This window comes from Mustela putorius, unplaced genomic scaffold (assembly GCF_011764305.1).
Source record: "Mustela putorius furo isolate JIRA1106 unplaced genomic scaffold, ASM1176430v1.1 tig00000738_pilon_pilon_pilon, whole genome shotgun sequence".
NCBI lineage: Eukaryota > Metazoa > Chordata > Mammalia > Carnivora > Mustelidae > Mustela > Mustela putorius.
In genome coordinates, this window is record NW_025421463.1 from 6,589,699 (window position 1) to 6,616,403 (window position 26,705).

General features: G+C 42.9%; 2 protein-coding genes across 3 annotated transcripts in view; one reads left to right on the forward strand and one right to left on the reverse strand.

Moving 5' to 3' along the window:
- DDX17 (DEAD-box helicase 17) lies at positions 1–19,946 on the forward strand. 2 transcript variants are annotated; one of them, XM_013051624.2, is made up of 13 exons: positions 1–395; positions 4,709–4,859; positions 5,268–5,367; positions 5,962–6,095; positions 6,407–6,472; positions 8,555–8,696; positions 9,067–9,227; positions 9,315–9,487; positions 9,825–9,935; positions 10,182–10,243; positions 11,649–11,708; positions 15,708–15,950; positions 16,948–19,946. In XM_013051624.2, the coding sequence occupies exons 1-13, from the start codon at positions 346–348 to the stop codon at positions 17,451–17,453; spliced, it is 1,959 nt and encodes a 652-aa protein (XP_012907078.1). In that variant the 5' UTR covers positions 1–345; the 3' UTR covers positions 17,454–19,946. The 2 variants fall into 2 exon arrangements, with proteins under 2 accessions (XP_012907078.1, XP_012907079.1); XM_013051625.2 differs by having other exon boundaries at positions 15,708–15,944.
- The window catches only part of KDELR3 (KDEL endoplasmic reticulum protein retention receptor 3), a 12,080-nt gene continuing 5,318 nt past the window's right edge, over positions 19,944–26,705 (reverse strand). Inside the window, exons 3-5 of the mRNA XM_045083863.1 lie at positions 22,586–22,744; positions 21,689–21,941; positions 19,944–20,865 (exon numbers count right to left, since the gene is read on the reverse strand). Coding sequence (XP_044939798.1) covers positions 20,825–20,865; positions 21,689–21,941; positions 22,586–22,744 — 453 coding nt within the window. The 3' untranslated portion in view covers positions 19,944–20,824. The remainder of the gene's footprint in view (positions 20,866–21,688; positions 21,942–22,585; positions 22,745–26,705) is intronic.

A 26,705-nucleotide genomic window follows, 5' to 3' on the forward strand; every position in this document is an offset into this window, starting at 1 on the left:
GTAGCGTTAAGCTGGAGCAGTCTCAGCGCCGGCCGCCATTTTGTGCAGTAGCTGGGGAGGAAGGAGACGCCTAAACCGCGGCACTGCCGGGTTTGAGCGTAGCCAAACCTACCCACTGTTTTTATAACCCCGATTCTCTGTGTTTTGCTCCCGTCTCCGACGAGAGAGGCGGCGACGGTGGCGTCTGCGACGGGAGACAGCGCGTCGGAGCGAGAGAGCGCCGCGCCTGCCGCCGCCCCAACAGCGGAGGCGCCGCCGCCATCGGTCGTCACCAGACCGGAGCCGCAGGCCCTCCCGAGCCCGGCCATCCGTGCCCCGCTCCCAGATCTTTATCCGTTTGGGACCATGCGCGGAGGCGGCTTTGGGGACCGGGACCGGGATCGTGACCGTGGAGGGTAAGGGGGGAGGGGGAGAGGGAAGGTCTCGAGTGTGCGTGGGCCGGGGGGAGGGGGAAGGTTGTTTGCTGAGGGAACCGTAGCTTGCGGCCGAGAGGGGGACCTGGAGCGGACTGCGGGCCTGGGACCGACGCCTCGACAACGGGAGGCGACGCGTTCCTGGGACATAAGAGCGGTTATGGTGGGTGGGCCTGCGCCCCGGGATCACCGGTGACCCGGCGAGGGGGGGCGGCCTGGCGACGCCCCAGCCCCTCCTTGCGGACCGCCGTCGTGGCGGGGAGCGGGAGCGACCCCCGAGCGCCGCGGACCTGGCCGGGCCTCGCCTCGCTGCCCGGGTTTCGAGCCCCGCCGATTTGGGCAAGTCATTTGATCTCCAGGCCTCCGAGTTCCTATGTAAAACACGGATGTTCTTGCTGAGAAGAGGAGGAGGTCTCCGAATGCGGCCTGGGAAAATCTTGATGCCAAATGGCTTCCCTTACGTTATCTGTCGCCAGAGAGGACTGTGAATGGCGCTGCAAAGTAGAGACCAAGAGCCTGATCGCTAGTTTAAATACATCTTTAAATCCCCTTTAGTCGTATTTCAGATAATTCGAAGGGAGCACATTGGACAGTGAAGCCCGGGAATTGTTCATCATCTAAAGGATCATATTTGAGGAGGAAGGGGTTTTTTGTTTGTTTAATTATTACTACAGGATTCCTCCCCATAGCGCGTTCTTTTTTCCTCCAGTTGGCCTGGGGTATTTTCCCAGCGTGGGTAGAAAGTTTTCGATGGGATAATGCCACAGTTGAAAGTTAACAAGATTAAACCTGAAGTCTTCCCAGATAACAGATTGAGATCTTAACATCAGTTAAAGGAAAAAGTTGATTAAGAGATTGATGCTCCTCTGTGCTGTTACTTTTTTGTAATAAACCTCTTACCTCTGGATAAAAAGTAATGGAAAGCCAGTTATTGATACATACGTGACCTTGTGCAAGATCCTGGACCTTTTTGTGAGCCTAGTGGGCATCGTCATTGCCTTTACTTTGCATTGTTCTCAGGAATTGAGGTACTACCTGAAATTGTCTCTTATTAGTAGATGTTCTGTTAATGATACTTTCTCCAAACATTGTCTTTTGTGGTTCAAACACAGGACTCCTGTTCTAGTCACAAGCACTTCAATTATCACCTGAATTACAAAATAAAAAATTTATACCTTGTTAGAAAGGAAAATACATAATGTTAAATTTGGAGGGCTAGAAGTGGAATATTTGCTTAGTGTTTCACAGTATAGCTATATTTAGAAGTGAATTTCAGTGCAACCACTTAAGACAAAGAACTTGACATTACCCAGCAGAAAATGACCCAGTAATTCCTCTCTTAAGCTTTATACCCCAGATGGTAAAGCCCAGAGAAATCCTTGTACATGTTCCCCGGGATTCACGGACAAAAATGTTATTACCAGCACTGTTTGTGACAGTTTTGGAAACCATTCTTATGTCTGGATAAAGTGGGGTGTCCATACAGTAGAATATAATACAGCAGTGAAAAGAGAAAACTTCTATCAAGTTTTCTTGATGACTCACAAGTGAAAACTCAAGTTGTGGTAAAAAAGGATAATGCCTAGAAGGATACATACAACAAGACTCAAAAAGCAAAATTAGTGGTGGTAGGTACAGGGTTTGTAAACTTGAAATAGCTACAGGGAGCTACCAAGGTACTGATAATCTGTTTCTTGGATGTAGGTGTTTGGTTTAGAAGTTTAACCATAATACGTTTTAACAAAAATTAATTTGAAAAAGTGAATTATCCATACCTAACCCCATATTGACTATCAGATGACATTTTTTTTAAAAGCTTTAAAAACTTGAAACAAAATGGCAGTTTTTCATAAGGTCTGTGTCCTAATTCTCCATTTACCATGAAATTTCATTTATGATTTGAATAGATACATTCTTTTTTTTTAATTATTACTATTTCTTTAAAAAATTTTCTATTTTTTATTAACATGATGTATTATTAGCCCCAGGGGTACAGGTCTGTGAATCACCAGGTTAGATAGCTGTATTCTTAACTGAATGTTAATGAAGCTGAAATGGATTATTATTTTGAAAAGGAAATGGAAGTGTGGTCAGTGTACATGTAAAATCCAAGTTATGTGCCTTGTACATTTAAACTAGCATGATAATTGCATGTAAATCTTCAGACCTGCATTTATTGCAAAGCAATCAAAATATTTAATGAGCAGTATAGTATGCCAGGGATTAGGATGTGTGCATCTTCGAAGGATGGCAAGAATGTGCTCAAAAATTCTGTAAGAGTAAGAGGCCATCTTGAATATTGAGGGAAGCTTTAATTAGAAAGGTGGAAGACCGCGTATTTTTAAAGAACCCTGTGTTTCAAATTACATCTGTGGTATAGAATGATAGATCTTGGTTAAATGGTCAGGGCAGTAGAGAGATAAGAGAAACCTCTTTCTTCCTTTGAGTAAGCCTTTTAAGGAATGTCGCTTTCCAGAGTTCTCTGTTCTTGTGGATCATTAGTTTAAGGTCCAGGTAGCATGGGAATGCAGAAGCGTTGGAATGCAGGAGAAGCATTGAAACAGCATCTACTAGGAGCCACGTAAATTACTATAAACTAGGGTGACAGTCTCTAAAAATTGGTATTACAATTCTTCGTAAACCTGACGATCTATTACAGATGTGCGATGGTTCATTTGTAAAAGGCGGAGGGGTTTATCCAGGTGGTCTTAAAAGATGATTGTCTGTTGTTCAGTATTGAGCTTCGGGCCTGAGGGCAAGGTGAAGATGTAATCGATACTGTTTCTTCAATATATGTATATATCTTAGCTTCTGTTTTGATTCCTGATCTCTCACCAGTTCAGTAGTGTAAATGGAATCCATCAAGTTCTACCTATTGAGTGAAGATACTTAGTGGTCCCAAGAAAATTTTCCTGCCATCAGTCATTGTATGTTTGTATTTAGAGAAATGTCTAGCTGAGTAAGTTTTAGGAACACTCTAAATTCCAGGAAATTGAGACCCTTTAAAATAATACAGCTACTGCCTGTTAATTACAAAGTGGAACCATCAGCAAGATGATGTTATGAGTGGCTTAGAGTGAAAAAGGGAAGTTAAATTCAAATTCAGAGTAAGGAAACTGAATGAAAACACAGTGTAAGTGTATACTACTTGTATAAGAAGCAATGCCCCACACTTTAATAGGTCAAAGTATGGAAATGAGGAAAAGTTGGAACATTGTGAGTTTGTATTCCAGTTGAACTTGTCTGTTAGGAATGTTAGATAAAACAAAGATTGGCTTTAAACGTTAGTTTTTTAAACCTTAAATAAGGGGTGCCTGGCAGGTTCAGTAGAGCATGTGACTCTTGATCTTGGGATCGTGAGTTTGAACCCTGTATTGGGTGTAGAGATTACTGAAAAGAATAAACTTAAGGTAAAACCTTAAGACTTTATGGTAAATTTATAGTTACTAATACTATTTCCCTGGGAACAAAAAGGTGAGGATGAAGAGGAAAAAGAGGTCATAAAACAGTTCTGGCTGTTCATTAGCACACTAAATGGAAGAATAGCCTACTAGTCTTCGAGGGGGCTGAGTAGTTTTCTTTAGATTAGCAGGCAGTAGGAGTGCTTATCACAGTTCTAGATAAAAGGTTCAAGATACTCTTCCAAGTGTGGGGCGACAGGGCTTGAAATACACTTTTTTTAACCTGTCCACAGTATTGCCTTTAATATTGAACATAAGCTAATGTCTTCCCTTGCATATATGTCTGAATATTACACAGGAATAGAGACTTCTGTTATACTCAATATCTCCAGCACGACTTAAAACACTACTTGGTACAGTGACTATTTGCTCAATGAATACAGTTATGCCAAATTGTACTGAGTGATTACTATGCCAGATACTTTCTTAAGCACTTAATCTTCATCTCAGTCTCTGAAGTGATAGTATTTTGTCTACATAAGAAACGAGTACAGAGAAGTTAAATTGTTAAAAATCATACCATAAAAGGCAGAATAAAATTTCAAACCTTTTCAGTGATTCTAGAATCTGGTTGTAACCCCTATTAGTTTTCTAAACATAGGAGTTTGATTTTTTTCAGCTATTGTAATCATACCTATAACAATATTATTGGATAATAAAGGAAGTTCTATAAACTTTTCTTTCTTTTAATTCTTTGAATAAGAATTAAAAAAAAAAAAAAACTTGTTGAAGGGGGCTGGTAGTATCCTAAGAGAAAATCTTTTGCTTGTTTTATGCCACCTAAGGTATATTGCTTTTAAAATACTAAAAAACTAAAAATTTTGATGTTTCTAGATTTGGTGCAAGAGGTGGTGGTGGCCTTCCCCCGAAGAAATTTGGTAATCCTGGGGAGCGTTTACGTAAAAAGAAGTGGGATTTGAGTGAGCTCCCCAAGTTTGAGAAGAATTTTTATGTAGAACATCCAGAAGTGGCAAGGCTGACTCCGGTAAGTTTTGGGGATTGATTTCTTTATTTACCTTTTCTATACACAATAATGACCAAGTTGACATATTAGGCATATGATGGAAAGAGTTCTTGGTCCTAAATTCCACTATTTCTCCCTCTTCCTAGTTCTCACCATGGGCAGATTACTTTTAATATTTCTGAGTATCTGTTTTTCTCCTGGGGAAAATGGAACTCTTACCACTTGCTACATTGACTAACAAAGTGGGGGGGGGGTCCTTACAAATTGGTTGAAGTTAAGTATGTACGAAAGTACTGTTACAGCTATTAGAGATGTATTTTCCAGTGTAATCGTGGATTAGATCATTGTTCAGCTTCACTGGAACATAAAGTTTTGCATGTTTGGAATAACTTACTTTTTTTTTTTTTTAAACTGTGTTTTCTTCCATAGTACGAGGTTGATGAACTACGCCGAAAGAAGGAAATAACAGTGAGAGGGGGAGATGTTTGTCCTAAACCTGTATTTGCCTTTCATCATGCTAACTTCCCACGTAAGTGTTCTTCAAACCAGGATTGTAAATTGTTAATTTTTATTGAACAGTACATATGGGTAATGGGTTATTTAAAGGTTTTGATTCAGGTTCAGTATTTTGTTGAAGAGTCAAGTAGAAACCTTTCACAAAGATGGTAATATATGTTCCATTTTGTTTTTTAACTTAAAGGCTGGAAGTAAATGCTGTATTGTTGCATAAGAGTTTTTTATATTTATAAGTTCTTTGTTTTAAAACTGAGTTTTTCATCTTCTTCTAGAAGTTTGCCTCTGCCTTTTAGAAAACAAAGAATTGGCTTTCCAGCTGGGTATAACTTGGCAAATAATATGTGACCAACAACCATGTGCCCATGCTAGAGACACTAGGTCTGTGGTTTTAAAATATTGAAAGGAAGGGGGATAGATAGCTAAGGCAACAGTCCTCTGAGGTAGTAGTCAGCAGGTCAGAGATTAAGTAACTATAGAAAGAAATGGCACTTTTCTTGGAGAGATACAAAGCTGGGTAAATCTTTCCCTTAATAAGTTGAACAGTTTTTTAGAGTTCTGGCTGTGTCCTTAGTTGTACCTAAAAGTGCTGACATCTGTTCCCTTACAGAGTATGTGATGGACGTGTTGATGGATCAGCACTTTACAGAACCAACTCCAATTCAGTGCCAGGGATTTCCTTTGGCTCTCAGTGGCCGAGACATGGTGGGCATCGCTCAGACTGGCTCTGGGAAGACTCTGGCGGTAGGTACCACCAGCAAGGGAATGTTAACATGATGGTAATTTATTTTGCTATTCTGATTATCCTGCTAATTCATAATTCTTAAAAAATTCTGATTCAGATAGTATAGGTAATATTTCAGGTTTCTTAGCTATGGGAAATGTGTGCAAGTATTTTGTGTTCTGATTCACCTTGCACATAATGTGTAACAGCTGTGAGTTCTGATTTCACTTTTGTGGTTAGGTGTTATCAGTTAACTGTGATAATGTAGGATAATGGTTTAGTTTTGGAATAAAACAATTGTTTTATTGTTCTTTCTCCTCTTCTCCCCTAGTATTTGCTGCCGGCGATTGTCCATATTAACCACCAGCCGTACTTGGAAAGGGGGGATGGCCCAATTGTAAGTGTGTTCATAATTCTAAAAACAAGCATAATTTAATGATAACTGTTTCAGGCACTGTGCTTGGCCTGTGTTTTCAGATTTCATTCTCCAACCCACCCTCCATACCTGGAAATAAAGTTACCTCTACCTTCTTGATAAAATTTTGATACAGCACTATTAAGTGATCAGTCTAAAGTCATACAGCTGTTAAGTGGCTGAGTTTGAATTTGAACCAGCCTTACTCTTAACCGCTATGCGTACTGCCTTAATACTGCTTCATAATACTGCATTTATTCTGCAGTAAATTTTTTTTTTTTAATAAAGATTTTTATTTATTTATTTATTTGATAGAGATCACAAGTAGGCAGAGAGGAAGGGAAGCAGGCTCCCTGCTGAACAGAGAACCCGATGCGGGGCTCAATCCCAGGACCCCAGGATTATGACCTGAGCCGAAGGCAGAGGCTCAACCCACTGAGCCACCCAGGCACCCCTCTGCAGTAAATTCTAATACAGTTTTGAATTGCTTGTTGATTGTGTGAGGAATAAGGAAGTATGAAATGATGTCCCTGCCATGTATATGTAAGTCAGATTTAGGCTATGTATTATTTGTGGTTAAGTAATATTTTTTTTGTAAAGCTTTTACTTATTTATTTGACAGAGATCACAAGTAGGCAGAGAGGTAGGCAGAGGGGGCAGGGCAAGCAGTCTCCCCGCTGAGCAGAGAACCCGATGTGGGGCTCGATCCCAGGACCCTAGGATCATGACCTGAGCCGAATACAGAGGCTTAACCCACTGAGCCACCCAGGTGCCCGGGTTAAGTAATATTTTTGTAAATGTTTATAGGGCAGTCTGGTTTTCTGGCTTTATTATTTTCACTTAAGCTACTTTGTGTAAAATGTGTGTAGTGGTTATGGAACATTTTTTAATACCTTCTTAACCTGCTTTTTAAGAATTGAGGCCTGACTGGCTCTTGAGCTCAGGGTTGTGAGTTGGAGCCCCATGATGGGTGTAGAGATAACTTAAAAATAAAATCTTTTTTTTTTTTTTTTAAAGATTTTATTTATTTATTTGACAGAGGGAGTAGGAGAGGGAGATGCAGGCTCCCCACTGAGCAGGGAGCCCAATGCGGAGATCGATCCCAGAACCCTGGGATCATGACCTGAGCTGAAGGCAGACGCCTAACAACTGAGCCACTGAGGTGCCCCTTAAAAATAGAATTAAAAAAAAAAAAAATGAGCTTGCATTTGATATGTTTTTACAGACAGGTACATTGTTACAGTGTCTCAGAATGTTCACAGAAAGGATAATATGTTACTTTGTGATATGAAATCTATTCCCTATGGCCAGTAGAATTAGCTTCATTATTGCTGGCTAATATCTCATGTATTTGTACACAGAACAAGGTGTGTTGTTAACAGTGTATAGGATAACCTGTTTCAAAGAGTTCTAATTTTGTGGTGTTTATGTATAAGTCATTGTTTTTGCTTACAAGTCTAAGAGCTTAAGGTAGAGGTCAGAGAAGTATCTGCTTATCTATTTCCTTATTCATTTGTTTTTTTCCTAATAGTTAATCCATGGTTAAAGCCACTTGTTCATCTTGTAAGAGTTGTTTAGTTAAAAGTAGGTAACAATCTGTAAATCCACTCAAACAGCACACTGACTATAATGCATCCTGTATCAAAAGTAAATTCTGGGGCAACTGGGTGGCTCAGTGGATTAAGCCTCTGCCTTCAGCTGGGGTCATGATCTCTGGGTCCTGGGATCGAGCCCCGCATCGGGCTCTCTGCCTAGTTGGGAGCCTGCTTCCCCCGCTCTCTTTCTGCTTGCTTCTCTGCCTGCTTGTGATCTCTGTCAAATAAACAAATAAAATATTAAAAAGAAAAAGTAAATCCAGTATCAAAAGCACATGTCATTTTATAAGCTAAATGTTCTCCATTTTTAGCCACACTCCAGTGCACTTGTCTTAACCTGTGCCTTTCCCATCTCCTCACATAATTTTAAAGTACCAGATTAGACAATACAGAAAGAACTTAGATTACCTTTTTGGGTTTTTTTCTTTTTTCACTTGGGATAGGTGTCTTAAACATGTGTTTGTTTTAGTGTCTAGTTCTGGCTCCTACCAGAGAGCTTGCCCAGCAAGTGCAGCAGGTGGCTGATGACTACGGCAAATGTTCTAGATTGAAGAGTACTTGCATTTATGGAGGTGCTCCTAAGGGTCCTCAGATTCGAGACTTGGAGAGAGGTAATTTTTTTAAAAATTAATGATTTTTCTCATTTTACCAGTTTTTATGAGTGAAGTTGGAGAGGAAAATAAAATAGTGGGTTCTTGTTGGGAAAAAAAGGTGTTTCAGCATCTTAGAAATTCTCAGGTGTGGTTTAATTGCTCTTAAAGGAATGCTTAACGTAGTTAGAGACTGAAACTTTGTGGCGATTTGATGATTATACATAAACCTTGTTACGTCATGCTTTCCAAGTACTGTGTTAAAATTCAGCTGGTCCTCTGCAGCATCGAATGCAGCCACCAGAGCTGGCACTTCTTAGTTAGCTGAGACTGGTACAGTGTTCATAAATAATTCTTAATTGGCTCCATCTTTGGTGGTGTTTTATAATAGGTGTTGAGATCTGTATAGCTACTCCTGGACGCCTGATAGATTTCCTGGAGTCAGGGAAGACAAATCTTCGCCGATGTACTTACCTTGTTTTGGATGAGGCCGACAGGATGCTTGATATGGGCTTTGAACCGCAGATCCGTAAAATTGTGGACCAAATCAGGGTGTGTAAAACTGATGATACCCTGTCTTTATACTCATTGGCTGTCACAGTTCGTTAGCCTAAAAGAAAGCTTTTCTTTTCCTGGTAGCCTGATAGGCAGACATTGATGTGGAGCGCAACCTGGCCGAAAGAAGTAAGACAGCTTGCAGAGGATTTCCTTCGGGATTACACCCAGATCAATGTGGGCAATCTGGAGTTGAGTGCCAACCACAACATCCTCCAGATTGTGGATGTCTGCATGGAAAGTGAAAAAGACCACAAGTAAGATTTTACTCTTTTGATAATGCTGTTAAAGCTTTCCTAATAATCCTCCGAAGAGTTAAAGCACTGAAGTCTGAAATTTTTTGAGGCCCCAAAACAGTAAAAGCAGCACTAGCTTTCCAACTACCCATTCTTTATCTCATTCTCCAGAGCATTGTGGTTACAAGCAAGGATTCTGCACCCTTAAAATTAAGTCCCAGTTCACATAGTTATCAGCTGTATAAAAAAACGTAAAAAGAAAGTACTGTGGCTTTGGAGAGTTGATATTGTAGACGTAGCTTTTACATTATGTACGGGGAGGTCATCTCTGAATGTGTTCATTTTTACTCGTCTTCAGGTTGATCCAACTCATGGAGGAAATAATGGCTGAGAAAGAAAATAAGACAATAATATTTGTAGAAACAAAGAGACGCTGTGATGACCTCACTCGAAGGATGCGCAGAGATGGGTGAGTCCTGCGCGGAAGTAATTAGCCACAGGTATATATAGTTCAGTAGGACTTTCTAAGTTGGTGTGATGGATGTTCTATACTATTTCAGTAATATCTGACATGCACTTAGCTCTTCGGATGGACAGGGTAGTCTATTCATGTAGCGTAATAAACCTTGAGAACTCCATGTGGTAGTGCTTTTTAAAGTTTAGTTCGCCTCTCTTTAAAGTATTTCTGAAATATTGGTCACTCTTCTTCTGACAGTTGGCCAGCTATGTGTATCCATGGAGACAAGAGTCAACCAGAAAGAGATTGGGTACTTAATGGTGAGTTCAGAACTGAACATTGTCCATATTCTGTTTTAGGGATAGGCAGACTTTCTGTAAAGGGTCAAGAAGTAAATATTTTCTGCTTTGCAAACTGTACAGTGGCTTGTGTCACAGTCATTGGCTGTGATGTAATAGCAAAAAGATGGTCCTAGGCAGTGTGTAAAGAAACAATCTTGCTTTGTTGTAGTAAAATAGTTAAGACAGATATTATCAGATTGAATTTGTAGGCCAGAGTTGGCCCACCTTTGCTCTTGTTAAATGAGTATTAGGGACGTTTTGTAACATATCTCTACTGTCCTTGAAGGTCAGTAATACTGGCTGTTCATACTTTCTCGTAACTTAGACCACCCTTTATTTAATAAGATCTTCTCCTTTTTGATGTTCTGGTGTTTATCGGCCTGAGAATTACCCAAAACCCTATTCTTCTGGGGCTTGGGGTTGGGGGTTGGTGGTGTTGTTTTTAAGAGAGAGCTGTTGAGCAGGGGGAGGGGCAGAGGGAGAGGGAGAGGGACTCTCAAGCTGACTCTGCGCTGAGCTCAGAGTCTGTGTGGGTGTCAATCTCACGACCCTGAGATCATGACCCAAGCTGAAACCGAGAGTTGGATACTCAGTGGATGATGCCACCCAGATGTTCCTACTTTGGGGATTTTTATGGAGGCTTCATGGCATAGGCCTGATTTTCTCTTCCCTTCCCCAAGGATGGGGGGTGAGGCTGAAAGTTCCAAGCTCCCTTATAAGCATGGCTTGTTTTTTCTAGTGACCAGCCCCATCCTGAAGCTCTCCAGGATTCCACAAAGTAGTGTCTCGGCACAAGACAGCTCTTATCACTCAGGAAATTCTGAGGGACTTGGGGTCTCCGTGTCGGGAACCAGGCAAGGTCAAAGACCAGGAATAAAAGATTCCCCTAACCGTCTCTGTACAAGGGTTTTAGGAGCTCAGGGCCAGGACTAGGGGGCAGAGACTAATACATACACTTTGTTACTTCAAAGGAAAGTAGTTTCTCCTTTGATACCACATCTTAAAATTGCTTTCTTCCCCACCCCCTACTTCTGGCTTTATTTCGTTTGGAAGGTAACCTCAGTGTCGTAATTCCAGGGGAAAAATTCTAGCTCATTTTAATTTTGTTATAAATTGCTACACAGTTAGTAGTACTTCATTATTAGAGGTGTTTTTTGGTCCGTTGTTCCTCTGTTACGAGTGAGTATAATAAAGCTATTCAAAGAAGTACTGTTTCCCTTGAATTTAAAAGAGCGCGGCATGTTCTGGCACCATTATTTGAAGTTTAACCTGGTAAAATAAAAAGGCCAGATGGTTAGGAATGTTTGTATGGTCATTTTATAAAGGTAACCACTCAGCCTTGGTTGTATAACTTGGCTTTCTTGGCACTCTGCTTGTTTTACAGAGTTCCGTTCAGGAAAGGCGCCCATCCTCATTGCCACAGATGTAGCCTCCCGTGGGCTAGGTTTGTATAGATAGGGGTCTCTGTCAATGGTATATGTATCTTTCGGTTTAAAGATTTGTTTGTCATTTCAAACTAGAGTTTGTATATACGTGTGTTGAGATAATTGTTTACAAGAGAAGAATACAAAGTGTGACCCCCCCCCCACTTCTTTTAACCTTGGTTCTTGTTTTTTTGTTTTTTTGTTTTTTCCTTTTATTTTCAAAGTCTCTTCCTGCTCCTGACAAATAGGCTTTGGTCTGCAGCAAGGCCTAGGCATGACTGTGGAAACAGTTAGAGGGGCAGGAGACATTCAGTTGAACAGCTCAGCTTCTTCCTGGTTTTATTCTCTTCCCTGGCTGGGTGGAAGGAGCCTGATTGAACCTGGCTGATGGAAGCTGTGTCCACAGTTGTCCTCCCTGTGCCAGTCCATCTGTACCAGACGTGTGTGTGGAAGCCCAATTCCTTGAAGGCTAACATATATTCTTGGGACTTAATAAGTCTATAAATATGTTATCATTCAGCAGTTAAGTCTACATTGCCCAGTTTTATTTACTGGTATAAAATTACCATGGACACTCAGTTATCCCCTCTGCCCACCCATGTTCTATATCATCAATGTGCTGTTTCCCAATTTAAGAACTTCATTTGAAGCTCGTGTTCTTCTGGAGTTTTCCCACCCATTATGATTTAAGATTTAAAGAACAACTTTGTGGTACTTTATCCCATTATTCTGAGGTAAACAGGTATAACTCAAAACTTTTGTATTAGAAAAAGAGGACATTATCTCTATCACAAAGATCTTTTTAAATTATTGGCAGGTGTTTAATCTCTTGCCTAGTAAGGTCAGAAGTACCGTATTCCCTTACAGTATTTAACATAAAGGGGATAAGTGTTCAGCCGGAGTACAAAAGAATGAAGGCTTTCTATACATAGCATTCATCATTCCCTCCTTCAGAGGTGGTGACCGGCAGCCATGACTGAAACTTGTCTCTGCCCTCTGAGGTCATGTCTGGATCTGTGCGGTTAGAACTCGGGCCTGTTGGGAGAAGAGGCTGAGGCCTGAAAGCAGTTTACACAAAAGCTTTCAGTGATGGTGGTTTTTAAACAGGCTTGCTATGTGCTGGTAGCTTCTTTGTGCATCTTGCCTAGACAATTAAAAATATTTGTTCCTTTTCCCCCTGCATTTCTAAACCAAATCAATTGGCTGCCATTAGAATAATTTAGACTCTTACCCTGCCCCCACTCATCCATGTGAGGGGAGAGGGAAGGTACCTGAGTCTGTTTCTTGTTACTCAGCATCAGTGCTTGTTTCGGGCCCCTTGTTTGCTGCCTTGTAAAAATCAAAAGGAGGGGGAAAACCCACCAAAATGGCAGAATGCTGACCAAGGTCCTACAAGATCCTGGAAAGTGAAGGCTTCTACCTCACAGACAGGGGTGCAATTTTCAGCTGAGTCACCAGGCCTTTTTTCACTTCCTGTCGAGCGATGGCCTCTTAAATGTTCCCTTCAGGTAAGTTCTTCACTTCCCGTAGTTTTACAGTAGTCCTCCTCAGGAAGCCACTAGTCCCTTTCCACTGGGATAGTTTTAATTTTTTCCTTTTTTGTTTTTTTTTTTTTTTTTTTGGTTTTTTTTTTTTTTTTTTTGTTTAAGCTACACACTGTGAAACTAAAAGTATTGAATTTATTTTGTTTTGTTTTTTAACAGAAGCTTTGCTAGCAGCTGCAGATCACTCAGTACATGGCCGAGGCAAATCTGCATTGGCCCGAAGCCGCTCTAGATGAGCCTGTTGGTTCCTTTCAGTCCCGCCCACTTAGTGAACGGATGCTCAGGCCATGTCCTAGGGCTTGTCAGACAGAAAGTTGTTCTCCTAGGCAGCTGGCCAAAACATTAACTTCTCAATTTCTTATCCTGCTACAGCATCTTCTCTAAAGGCAGCAAGATTATATTGTGGCAGCGCACAAGTAACATCAGGGCAGGCTTGACTGGAGAAAACCAGATTCTGCGCTTGCTCCTGTGTGCCCTGAGCCAGCCCTGTGTGTACACACAGGACACCTTTCTAGTGTGAAGACCTGGCACCATGTCTGTCCCCTGTTGAAGCCCTCCAGAAATACTCCTAAGTCTTAGTTTCTGAACTGTTGACTCCAGTCCCCAGTGCTTTCTGCTAGGAAAGCACACATCTGCGCGTTCAGTGCAGTCCCTCAGCTTGCTCTGCTCCCCATGGTCAAACACCGTGGGACTGACTAAGGAGCATTATCCCAGCTCCGAAGACCTGGCCATGGAGCCTAATTCCCATCCCCTCACCTTCCGTCCATCCTGGCCGTGTCCATTTTTGTTTTTCCTTTGTTGCATCAACGACCCTAGCCGGAGACTCACGCTGCCCCCTGTGATAACTGCCTTCTCGTCTTTCTGGTGTGATTTCAGGACTTTAGGGGTCAGTAAAGACTGAGGAGCCTTTATTGTAATAAGAAACAGACATTAATGCCCCTTTCTTCACAGGCCCTTTAACAACAGCTGAATTTTTTTTTTTTTTTTAATCATCTCCCCTTTCCCCTGAAATTAATCCAGTCTGGGCAATAGATGCAGTCTGACCCTTTGGATGTAACTTACATTTTTTTATTAATTATTTTTTTCTACAATCACCCCAATTATCCTTGGGGGAGGCGTTGGAGGACCTGAAATTTTTACCCGAACCCAGGTTCTCCGGCGCTTGGCAACCAAATGGGGCTACAGAGAAGCATCTAAGCCAGTTCACAGAGCGAGCGTGTGTGGGGACTTCTCACTGCCACGGACCCTTGATGCATGCTCCCCGCGCTCCAGTGGTCCCGTGTCAGAAGGCGGAGTTTTCGAAAGGAGGCCGCCAAAAATAAAAGGCAAAGAGACGGGATCGGCTGCAGCGGTTTCCCAAAGGAGGAGGGAGTGTGCATCGGTCTGGTAACAAACAGAGAATGTTTTTTAATTATTTATATCACAAAAATCTGTGTTTTATCTAGGATATTTTCTGAATATTCTTTGTAAAATGCAGATTTTTTTTCCACAAAACATTAGGATTCTTTGTTATATTAGATTTGTTTGTTTAAGTAGGTAAAAATATACATTTAGCTGAAAGCATTACACTAACATTTACATACTTGAAGCATTAGGAGGTTATTGAACCCAATTCCCAGCAGTGGATAGAACATTAAACTGGATCTCAAGGTTTCATGGTTTTTCCCACCCTCTTTGGCTATTTAATTTCCCAGGTTACGTAGATAATCTTCAGTAATTGAAGCAAGTACTGAGTTGAAATAACCTTGAGTTGAGCAAAAAACAAAAACAAAAAACCCCTCATTTGGCAGAGCTGGGCTTGGTTTGGTAGTACAGTGAAATTTTAGTGTAATGTGCTCTTGTGGTAATTGAAAGGGGAAAGCTAATTCAGATAATTCTGCAAAGGAAAATAGGTGTGTACTTAACTTTGGCTATGATGAGTTTTTTAAAATATGAGAGCAAACATTTTTTAATCTAAATATTTCAATTAAGTCTCCTTGAAAATGTAGTAATAAAGTATATGAAGTTTCTTTTCTCATTTTGCTCTGTGACTGGTTTAAAGGTAAGTTTGTTATACTACTGGTAGATTTTGCCAGGCTTCTCCCAACAGAGTAGAAGTAATTGGACCTCGTACCTTATCGGTAGTACCACTTACCTTCTGCATTTCCAGTGTTGAACTGGAATTTGGTGACAATTCCTGCCGGTATATTGGTTCAAATACAGAGGCAGGAGTTTGGATGGTTGGATGGGATTCCCTTGGGAGTTTTACAGCTTGATAAAGATGCCACTTCCTGTGCATGTCCCGAGAATCATTAATCCTCTTTTACTCTGTTGGGATGAGTCTCTTTTTGTTCCTGTTCAGAGTGGTTACTAACTTACTCTTCTTTCCTCTTGCTGTCATCTGCATTCGTGCTTCCCACCTGTTGTTGGCATGTCCTTTACCTTCTCTTTCCCTGCCTCACCAACCTCCGCACTGACTCGTCCTTGGCTTGGAAGATGTGGAAGATGTCAAGTTTGTGATCAACTATGACTATCCAAACAGCTCAGAGGATTATGTGCACCGTATTGGCCGAACAGCCCGTAGCACCAACAAGGGCACCGCTTACACCTTCTTCACGCCAGGGAACCTAAAGCAGGCCAGAGAGCTGATCAAAGTGCTGGAAGAGGCTAATCAGGCGATCAATCCCAAACTGATGCAGTTGGTGGACCACAGAGGAGGCGGCGGAGGAGGGGGTAAGGGTAAGTCCTGGAGTTTTCCAGGTACTGCCAAGGTATCTTTCTGTGCTTATTGTGCCCGTTTTGGGTTGTGTTGTTTTGTTTTTGAGTATGTTGCTTAATAACGGGATAGTGATTAGTAGTTTTTCGTAATCCCTCTTAAGTAAGACCACGTGAAGGGTAGGCCGCTGGCAGGACTGTCCTTTCGCAGCCCAGCATTTCCGTAGACGGCGCTTTAAAACGGACCTTTGTGTTTTGAAGTACATGGTGCATGTTCAGAATTAAGCTGAATTCTGGTTGCTTTTAATACCTTCAAAAGCCTCAGTGTATATTAATAGGTTTTTGGCTTTTCAGGGGAAGAGATGAGTGAGTTCACACTATTCTGTGGACTTAGAAACAGGTGTAGTTAATGGCTCTGAAAACTGGGTAGTTGCAAAATATACTAGGATCAGAGCCTCTTGACTACCAGTTTGGTTATCATTTTGTCCCAAACTGAACTGCATGCTGAAGCTGTTAAAATTACCTAAGAAGTTTCTTAAATAACAAGATTTTTGTTTTTTAAGTGGGTTTGGAATTGTGCCTAGGATCCCAAAGCTTGTGAGGTAACTGCGATGCCATCAGGTCCACGAAGGAACATTTGAGAAACACTGCGTACTAGTAGAGGGTCTGGGGAGGGGGGTCTGAACTTAGCCGCTTGTCTTGTTTTTTAACCTGTGGTAAGTCACCTAAACTAACTTTCCCGTTGTTCTTGCGTTTTGAAGATTGTGTTTCTTGGTAAATCCTCAAAGGGGAAAGGGACCTAAAATGGTGACGAGTGGAATGTTCATTCTTTTGAGTATGTCCTATTAAAGAACCAAATTATGGGTATAGTTTCAAAGTAACTGATTTGGAGGCTGGCCTAGCTAAACATCAAGAAAGAATGTTGAGTACTTTGGTACCTCATAGAGTCTTTGCATCTGGTTGTGTTGGGTTGTGTATCTGGCGTTATTGGCATTAAAAATACCTCGTGTCCTCCCCTCAGGAGGTCGTTCTCGATACCGGACCACGTCTTCAGCCAACAATCCCAACCTGATGTATCAGGATGAGTGTGACCGGAGGCTTCGAGGAGTCAAAGATGGTGGCCGGAGAGACTCTGCAAGCTATCGGGATCGTAGTGAAACCGATAGAGCCGGTTATGCTAACGGCAGTGGCTATGGAAGTCCAAATTCTGCCTTTGGAGCACAAGCAGGCCAATACACCTATGGTCAAGGCACCTATGGGGCAGCTGCTTATGGCACCAGTGGCTATACAGCCCAAGAATATGGCGCTGGCACTTACGGGGCTAGTAGCACCACCTCAACTGGGAGAAGTTCACAGAGCTCTAGCCAGCAGTTTAGTGGGATAGGCCGGTCTGGGCAGCAGCCACAGCCACTGATGTCACAACAGTTTGCACAGCCTCCAGGAGCTACCAATATGATAGGTTACATGGGGCAGACTGCCTACCAGTACCCCCCTCCTCCTCCTCCCCCTCCTCCTTCACGTAAATGAAACCACTCAAGTGGTAGTGACTTGTGCAGACTTACTACATTTAAAGGAACGCTGTCTTTCCTTTTTTTTTTCTCTTCCCCTTTTTTCTTTCTTTTTCTTTTTTTATTTTTTCCCCAACCATTGTGATTTGTCTTTCATGCAGATTAGTTAGAATTCACTGCCAGGTTTCTTCTGTCCGCCAAAATGATCCAGTCTGCAATAACAGATTTTGTAAAAACATATATAGAGAGCTGACTGGAAGAAATTTTTTTTTTCCCCAACTTCTTGCATGTTGAGGATACTTGAGCTATTTTTCATCTTAAAAGAAGAAGTAAGGTATTAGGCCCTTTTGTGGGAGCCCATTTTCTTGTCCTGAGTTGGGGGGGTGGGGGGAGGGCGAAGGGCAGAAGACGGCATCTGGGCTTGAGGTTGCTTTCCTTACTGGGTTAGAAAACCAAGAGGGAATCCCCGCACATTTTCTGTAATGTTTTTTAATGTTCCTCAGGCCTGATGAGTTAAGACAGTGCTTTCTTTGCCATTGTCATTTTGGCTGATTGCTTGTTAAGTGCATTTGACAGTTTAAAAAAAAATCCCGATTGGTTTTGTCTCCCTCCTATTCTGCCTTGCCCCTTCCCAATTACTGAAAAATAACCATTTTAGTCCAGATAGACATTGAATTTTTGAGTTGAGTGTATCTTTTAAATTAAAAACCCCAAGTGTTTATTGCAATGGTTAAATGTAGCATCTCAGCATCTGGTGGGAGCTGCCTGTCTCTCTTCCCCACATAACCAGGGACCATCTGTGAAATTCATTTTCCGACTAGATAGCCGCTCAGAGCAGAATGAACATAAATGCTCACTGGAAATTCATTAACGAGTTAAATAACTTAACCAGTTAAGTATGCATTCACCCCGCAGTATAAAAACCACCTTTGATTATAAACCATATACTCTGGCAAATTTTCTTTCTAAACTCTTACCTGTAGGGCTAGAATGAAAGCACCTCTTTGCTAGCTGCTCAGCCCTTTTGGCCAAATTATCTTGAATAAAGAACCTTGGGGGTCTGTTAAGAAAGTTCTTAATTCTCTTCATACTCTTCTCTGCAGTGCTTTTAACAGCTTTTGGATGCAAATTTTCTTCAGCATCCTTTTGCACTCAGCTTTTTACAGGTAGGTAGTGCTTAAGGAAAGTTACAGAGGACTAAAGCCTAAATCCTCACTTTTCTTCTTGAAGGTAGGTGAGTTTGTCCCCTTCCTAGTGATACTGTTTTACTGAGACCTCTGTAGCACATGGGCCTAGGAGGAGTTTTCTGCTCTCGTGTTCACTGTAACAGGACAGGGAGATCAGACAGCCCCAGACCCTCTTCCATATCCAGTGTTAAGAGTATTAATTTGTTGTGCTCTTACTGGGTGTTCGTGAAAATGTAGTTAAAGGGGGAGCGCTCCACTGCATCCTTCGTCTAAGGCCTGAGGGTGCCTGCTGGTTTACAATATCTAAATACTTGGGTTTTTTTTTTCTTTGTTTTTCTTTTTAAAATTCTTCAGGGAGAGAGAAGGGATGGTTTCTGAGGGGTTCTGAAAAGTGTGGTTGAATGTGCAACATACAGGTAGGTTGTCCAGCATAAGCTGAAACGTTCGCATGTAAGAACTCCGACGTGTTGTCTCTCCCCTCCCCCATTTTCTTCTTAACTTTACTTCCTTTTCCCCCTTCCATTTGAGGCCGAGGGAGGATGGTAGGCACAGGAAAACTTGACAAAACTGCTCTGTGCTTGTAAAACCAAAGTGCCCCCTCTCTCCCTGCCAAAAAGAAAAAAAAATCACTGTTTTTTGGTCGAAGCTCTGACCAGTCCGTTATAGATAATTCTTCCTACACCAAAACTGTTTTTAAATAGGTGCCACCACAAGGGGTGTCGTCCTTACTCTTTGCAGGTCTTCAAGCATCCCTTTGTGGGAAAGGTCTCTGGGCAAGCACGTGGTATTTGGTCTGCTGCTTGCTTCCCTTTTTCCGCCAGGGATGTTGTGATCATAAGTCAAAACAACAGCATATTCCAAATCTCAAAAGCTATTGTGGCCTGAGCACAATTGAAATCTAGCAGAGTTTTTCCTATGTAGCTTTAGAGTAACTCTTCTGCTTCTCTGTCACTTATAATTCAGGTTCTGCCTTTGCCTCAGAGCATGAGCAGAAGAGTCCTCATGTGACGCTAGTTCTATTGCAGTCCTGGGTGAAACTATTTAAGCTATGGGGCTGCTGCTCCCCAGTTCCTCCCTAACAATTCATTGTGTGGACTTCTCTCATCTGAAAGGTTGGTGGCTTTTGCTCGGGATCAGTGCTCTGCTCACGTTCTTGCTGGTCTCTGAACACATTCCTGTTGCGTTAAGACTTGAACCATGTGTAGATGCGTGATGTTCAGGCACAGGATGCTAAGAGCTATGTTACTCTTCTTAGTTTGTAAATTGTCCTTTTGATACCATCTTGTTTTCTTTTGTAGGTATAAATAAAACACTGTTGACAATAAGGTGTGAACTTTTTATTGCTTGAAAATTCCGACTAGAGTCCAGTGGTAGTCGTCTTAAACAGTTTATTTGCTTCAAGACCAAGTTTGGGGGTGTTGAACTGAGTAACCACCTTAGCACCTCAGACTGTGAAAGGGAGGTGGGATCAGTGGTCTTAAAGGAAGAACGGGAGTCCCAAAGCAGCAAAGCCAGACACCTGGTAGGTAAAAAACTTTGGGCAGTTTTTTTCTTATTGGTAAATGGTCGCCATGGTAAGGGTGCCCCCCCAGGTTACTGGGATTAAAGTACCAGGTAGAGCTGCCTCGAGCCGTAGCAAGACCCTCGTCTGCTTTACCAGTGAGGCAGAAAGCAGAGTCTAGCCAGAGTCGAGAAGTTTGGCTTTTACTTGTGGCTTGAAGACAGATGAGAAGTGAAGTAACACTTCACACCTGTAAGACCAGATCACCTGTGTATTGGTCCCTAAAATTTGATGTGGAAAGTGAAAATCAAACAGCATGTTCCGATACTTGAAGTCTGGTCTTTGGGGGCATCTGCTGTATACACAGGTCTCTCTCCAGATAGGACTGACTGTTCCTAGCGTGAGGCTCTCACGCTCTCACGCTAGTTTGACCCATATGTGGGTTAAGCACCTCTGATTTATTGATACCCAGGTGACCTGGGGTCCCACTTGTATAATTCACCTAGGTTTTTTACTGCTGCTATAATTTACGGGACACATTGGTGAGAACGTCTTTTACATAGAGTGATCAGTGCTTTGTGGAAATCCACACTAAGCATTGTTCTCATTTTAACATTTGGCCCAAGTCCTGTATTAGTCCAGAACATTTCACATAGTTTTGTTCAGTGTTCTTATTAAGGCGTAGAACCAACTCTGGGACCCTCAAATTGGCATTGGAAGACTTAACTTCTTTCCTTTAAGGACTAGAAGAAAATGGAGATAAATTAGAATTCGTCACACTGATGAAAGACTCCTTTACTAACTGCGGTCTCTAGTTCCCCGTTCATAATAGGCATCTGGCTGTGCAAGCCAAGGGGGACACTGCATCCCAGCATAACTACAGACAGTAAACACCCCCCCCCCCATCTTGGTTACTGATCCCACTTTCCCTTAGGCTGTAAACTTGACCTCCCTTTCTGTTCCACATGCCTCTCCACTCGAGATTTGCCCTCCCTTTCTGTTCCAGTGCCTTTCCACTTGAGATTTGCCCACACTCGGGTGACCCGAACAACTGCTCCATCCCTGGTCTCCCTGCGTGCTGCCTTTTACTCTCCACAGCAGCTGCCCGGCTGGTTCTTCAGCCTTCCAGTGGCTGTACTTGGCAATCACAGCGCAAACCCATAATCCCTGATTCTGCTTGACCTCTGAGCTCTCCAGCTTTATAGACTGTGACCACACTAGCTTTGTAGTCCTTGTCACACCAACCTGGTACCATTCTCAGGGCTCCTACGTAAGCCCTTCTCTGGAATGTTCCTCCTGTATTTTTCTAACCAAGTGTTCGGTCGGATGTCCTCCCACAGTTCCCTTCTCTCTACAGAGCATGCACGGTACAGCCAGTATGGAACTGCTCTGTGCTCTTCCATGGTGCTTGTTTCCTGAAAATGCTCGTTCATTTTCCATCATGGAAAATAAAAGCACCGTGAAGAGCAGAGACTTACTTCTCTACATGCTCTTCCAGATCCTCTCCTACTGAATGGGTAGCTCCCTGTGCCCGTGCCAGCAACCCTGCTCCTTTCTGGCACCTACCTTTGGTCACATACAGGTAGAAGAAGTCACAGTAGAAGATGGTCTGTACTACTCCAGACACCACTGCGATCTGGTCGTAGAAGTTCTCCGTCTGGTACCGTCTGATCCAGTTGGCCAGGTAGAGCGCCCGGTACAGCCCAAGAAAGAACAGGTAGTGAGTAGTGATGGTCTCCGCCTCTCCGGTTTTACTGATCATGAAGAGCTGGGGCAGGATGGCCACTGATTCCAGGTAGATGGAGAAAGTCCAGAGGATCTGAGCCAAAGAGGTGACCAGAGGAGGTGGATCAAGACCATGAAGGGACCCATTTCTTTAAAAGAATGTAATCACTAAAATAGTAATATTTACTGGAGTAATCTAGTGAAGCAAAAAGAAAAGTTTCTGAAATCATCAGCGTGTCATTCTACCCCTGTCTCTAAATATAAAATATTTCTAAAAGAGGAAAGCAAACTGCTGTTTTTGTTTTTTTGTTTACATCCAATGAACATTTCTTCAGAACATAGTTTTTAATTGTTGGCAGAACCTTATTGTCTAAACTGGTCTTAATTGAAGCCATCGTTTCTCAGAATGCAGTCCGTGAACACTGGCTGGCAGTCCCCCAGATTCTTGGGCTGCAGCCCAGATCAGCCCAGCCTGGACTGTGCTCTAGAAGCCACCTGTTGGACAGAAGTTCTCAGCCGTAAGTTGGTGCTGTGATGGGTGCTGCTTTGTTGACATAATGACCATCTGGATGTCCCCATTTTCAAATTACCAATTTTTAAACTTCTAACAATATAGGAGTCATCGTCTGGCTGTACCACAAAGCAAGCCCAGATACTACAGAGGATCCGGAGGGAAGGATGTCAGGGAACATGTTTACTTTACCTTTCAGAATTAATACTCTGGCTCCCTTCCCTTACCTCCAGGGGAGTAAAACTGTAGTTCTCAAGGAAGGAGAGGCCAATGACAGGGACCAGAAGAAACTCCAGGCGGAACGTGTCATTCTCACTGTCGAATGTTTTCCGAAATTTCCCATAGATCATGTACACTGTGATATAGGCACAGAGGAGAAAAACCACCTAACAAGGGAAAGAGACACATGGGAATCAAGTCATTTTTCCAACCTGTTGCCTGGGCTCCCAAGCCACCCTGAGTTGGGACCTTCCCAATCAAGAGCTAGTGCATTGGCCCAAGGGGGACAAAGCGAAATGTGTGTGCAATTTCTCCTGAGTCACTGGCCTAGATTCTGAAGCGAATGACCCTTTGGTTAAGCAACTTGATGCTTTTTTTTTTAATTTACTTTTTTTTTTTTTAATATTTTATTTATTTGACAGAGATCACAGGCAGAGAGGCAGGCAGAGAGAGAGGAGGAAGCAGGCTCCCTGCTGAGCAGAGAGCCCAATGCGGGGCTCAATCCCAGGACCCTGGGATCATGACCTGAGCCGAAGGCAGAGGCTTTAACCCACTGAGCCACCCAGGTGCCCCAGTAACTTGATGCTTCTAATGACGACTGAAGGCACTAATCATGACAACTTGAAGGTGCCCAGGCTTTTCCTTAGTGCAGAGCATTAGGGAGAAGCCCAGCGTTGGTCTCTGTCCAGGGATTTAGCAGTGGCTAGAATTCCAGGGCTCTTAACTCAAACTCCTGGATCGGCCTCAGTGACTTGTGAGTACTCTTGCACTGGGACTGACAGCCTTTGAATCAGCTGATCCTTGCTCCTGCAGAAAAGTTCTCTTTCTAATCACAGTAGCTGCCCTCCAGCATGTGATGGTTTTATGGTTTGTCAGAAGTTCGCAAATTTGTGTGTGCATCAGAATCACAAATGGCTGCCTCTTTCCCTCCTGCCCCGAGTTCCTACTGATTTCGTGGGTCTAAGTGGGCCTGAGGATCTGCATTTCCAGCAAGTTCTATGTGATGCTGATGCCGCTGGGTCCAGGAACTCACTGGGCTTAGAGAACTCCTATGTGTACTTCAAAACTCAGATAGTTTCTCACCAGAATGCCAAATATCCTTTGTGTCACCATAGTCCCATGGCAACACATTCACTGCCACCTGGGATCACATGTCCTGTATATGTGTTTTTTTCCCCTCTGGGATATTTCTGTAAAAAGGTCCTGATTTGATGTCCACCTCCGAATCCCCAGCCCCTAACTCAGGGCCCAGCACAAAACATGCTAGAATGAAGGAAGGAAGTGGTGATCACTTCCTAACTTCATAAATGGAAAAACGCTTTTCTGAGGTTCCTACAATTCATCTGTGCCAAGGGCTGGGTCTGCAGTCCGTCTCAGCACTGTACGAATCAGATCCTCGGGTAAAGGAATGAACTAAGTAGGCAGTATTTGCTATTTCTGTGTTGACTTTACATGAAGACCGTGATTTTAGGACTTCAGACAGAAGGTCACACTGTTAACACTAACAACATCATAACATCTCTGATATGGAGGGGAAAGAGAACTTGCCTTGGTTAAGTATCTTCTAGGCCATTTACATATACTCTCTCAGATGAGAAAGTAAATGTATATTGTAAATATATATTCACAATAGTCCTGCAACACAGAATTCCCCTCACATTGCCTTTCTTAAAAAATGGAACTATTAGATCATGTGCCTAACTAAAAACGACATTTCCCAGCCTCCTCTGCAGATAAGGATGGTCACTAATGTGCAGGTGAGTTACTGGGTACAGTTTAGAGAAAGCTCTTTACAAAGGGCTTACCTGGCTGGCAGACACCCTATTGCTTTCTCCTCTATTGCCTCCATCCTACCCAGACTGTGGTGTGATGGTAGGGAGTTCCAGCAACCATTTTGTGACCCTGAGGCAACCTCGAGGGTAGGTGTCACATTTGGACTCTGTATAATTTGCAGGGCCTCTTAACTGAATTTCAAGATGGCAACAGCAAAGCGTTAAACCCAAGTGTGGGGCTCTTCTGAGCAACTGCGTGGGTCACACATCTGTGAGTCCTGGTCACACTGAAATGCTGCAGCAGAAAGTTAAAAGGAGCTGCCATCCCAGCCCTGGACTGCCTATCTCCAGATTCCATGTTAGGAGGAAGGTAAAGATAAACCTTAACTTTCTAAAAAGTATTTATTTTAAAGAGAGCACGAGCGGGAGGGGCAGAGACCAAGAGAGAGAGAATCAAGCAGATTCTGAGCTGAGCACGGAGCCCAAGGTGGGGCTCGATCTCATACCCCTGAGATCATGACCAGAGCCGAAACCAAGAGCCGGACACTTAGCAGACTGCACCACCCAGGCACCCCTAAAATAACTTTTATTTAATAAGTCTCTGTTACCAGCATCCAAGCAGTCACATCCCACTTTACTGACTTTGAAACCTGAGCTCCTTTCACTAACATATGTTGCCTTCAAGAGTTAGGATGGCTGAAGGGCACCTGGCTGGCTCAGTTAATGAAGCATGTGAAACCTTGATCTTGAGTGAAGAGCTTTAAAAAAAAAAAAAGAAAGAAAGAAAGAAAAAGAGCTAGGATGGCTGATTAAAAGCTCAGAAAATGCCTCACCTCAACAAAACCTCTAATGGTTATGGCCTAGACCCAAAGACCACTGAGTGGAACCAAGAAATGCTCAGTTTCTCCCATAAAACAGGGCCATGCTACAAAGCAACAGCATCCTATCACAAAACGAAGTCCAAGTCCAAACTTTTGACCTGCACCACCTGCCCTCCCCCAGCCCTCTGACAGCAGCCCTCGCCTGCTGGGCTCCCTGCCTGGCCTGGAGTATACCATGCTTGTTCCCGTCCTCATGGTCTTTGTAACGGCTGTTCCTTCTGCTTGGAATACTTGTCCTCTGATCATCCCACAGCTGGTTCCTTGTGTCACACAGACCTCGACATTGATGCCACCTCTTCAGAGAGGCCCTGCCTGGTCATACTCCCTGAACAGCTTCCTGTTCATTCTCTATCACATCATCCATTTTTAAAAACTGTTTTTATGGGGCATCTGGGTGGCTTAGTTGGTTAAGCATCTGACTTTTGATTTCAGTTCAGGTCTTGATCTCATGGTCAGGAGTTCAAACCCCGAGCTCCACGCCGGGCACGGAGCCTACTTAAAATAAACAAGCAGGGGCGCCTGGGTGGCTCAGTGGGTTAAAGCCTCTGCCTTCGGCTCCGGTCATGATCCCGGGATCCTGGGATCAAGCCCCAAATCAGGCTCTCTGCTCAGCAGGGAGCTTGCTTCCTCCTCTCTCTCCGCCTGCCTCTTCTGCCTACTTGTGATCTCTGTCTGTCAAATAAATAAATAAAATCTTGAAAAAAAAAAGGCAATAAAACTTTTTAATTAAAGGAAACGTCACCCTATTTTAATTATTTGCATAGGCTCACTCCTAATCAAAGGTTTTCTTGCTTATTTTATTATTTGTCTCCCCACTTAGAATAGAGGTTCCAAGGCGCCTGGGTGGCTCAGTTGATTAAGCAACTGCCTTCAGCTCAGGTCATGATCCTGGAGTCCCGGGATTGAGTCCCACATCGGGCTCCCAGCTCCATGGGGAGTCTGCTGCTCCCTCTGACCTCCTCCCCTCTCATGTGCGCTCACTCGCTCGCTCTCTCGCTCTCTCTCTCAAATAAATTAAAAAAAAAAAAGAATAGAGGTTCCATGAGAGCAGGAGCCTCCTATGTCTTCTTCAAGTACCTGGCTCATAGTAGGTGCTCAATAAATAGTTGTCAAATGGATGTTGGATGAATAATATCTCTGAAAGCTCAGGGTTTGTGTTTGTTGTTGGTTTTGTTTGTTTTTGCTTACTTTTTTTTTTTTTTTTAAAGATTTTATTTATTTATTTGTCAGAGAGAGAGACAGCGAGCACAGGCAGACAGAGTGCCAGGCAGAGTCAGAGGGAGAAGCAGGCTCCCCGCACAGCAAGGAGCCCGATGTGGGACTCGATCCCAGGACACTGGGATCATGACCTGAGCCGAAGGCAGCTGCTTAACCAACTGAGCCACCCAGGCGTCCCATGTTTTTGCTTACTTTTTAACCATTATAACCAATGCCAACCTTTACTGACTATTTAATATATGATGGCTATTGGGGCA

Coding starts and splice junctions, on each gene's coding strand:
- DDX17 (XM_013051624.2), top strand. CDS start 346: ATGCGCGGAGGCGGCTTTGGGGACCGGGACCGGGATCGTGACCGTGGA. Junction 9,488..9,824: donor GAAAGTGAAAAAGACCACAA/GTAAGATTTTAC, acceptor ACTCGTCTTCAG/GTTGATCCAACTCATGGAGG. Junction 15,951..16,947: donor CGGCGGAGGAGGGGGTAAGG/GTAAGTCCTGGA, acceptor TCCTCCCCTCAG/GAGGTCGTTCTCGATACCGG.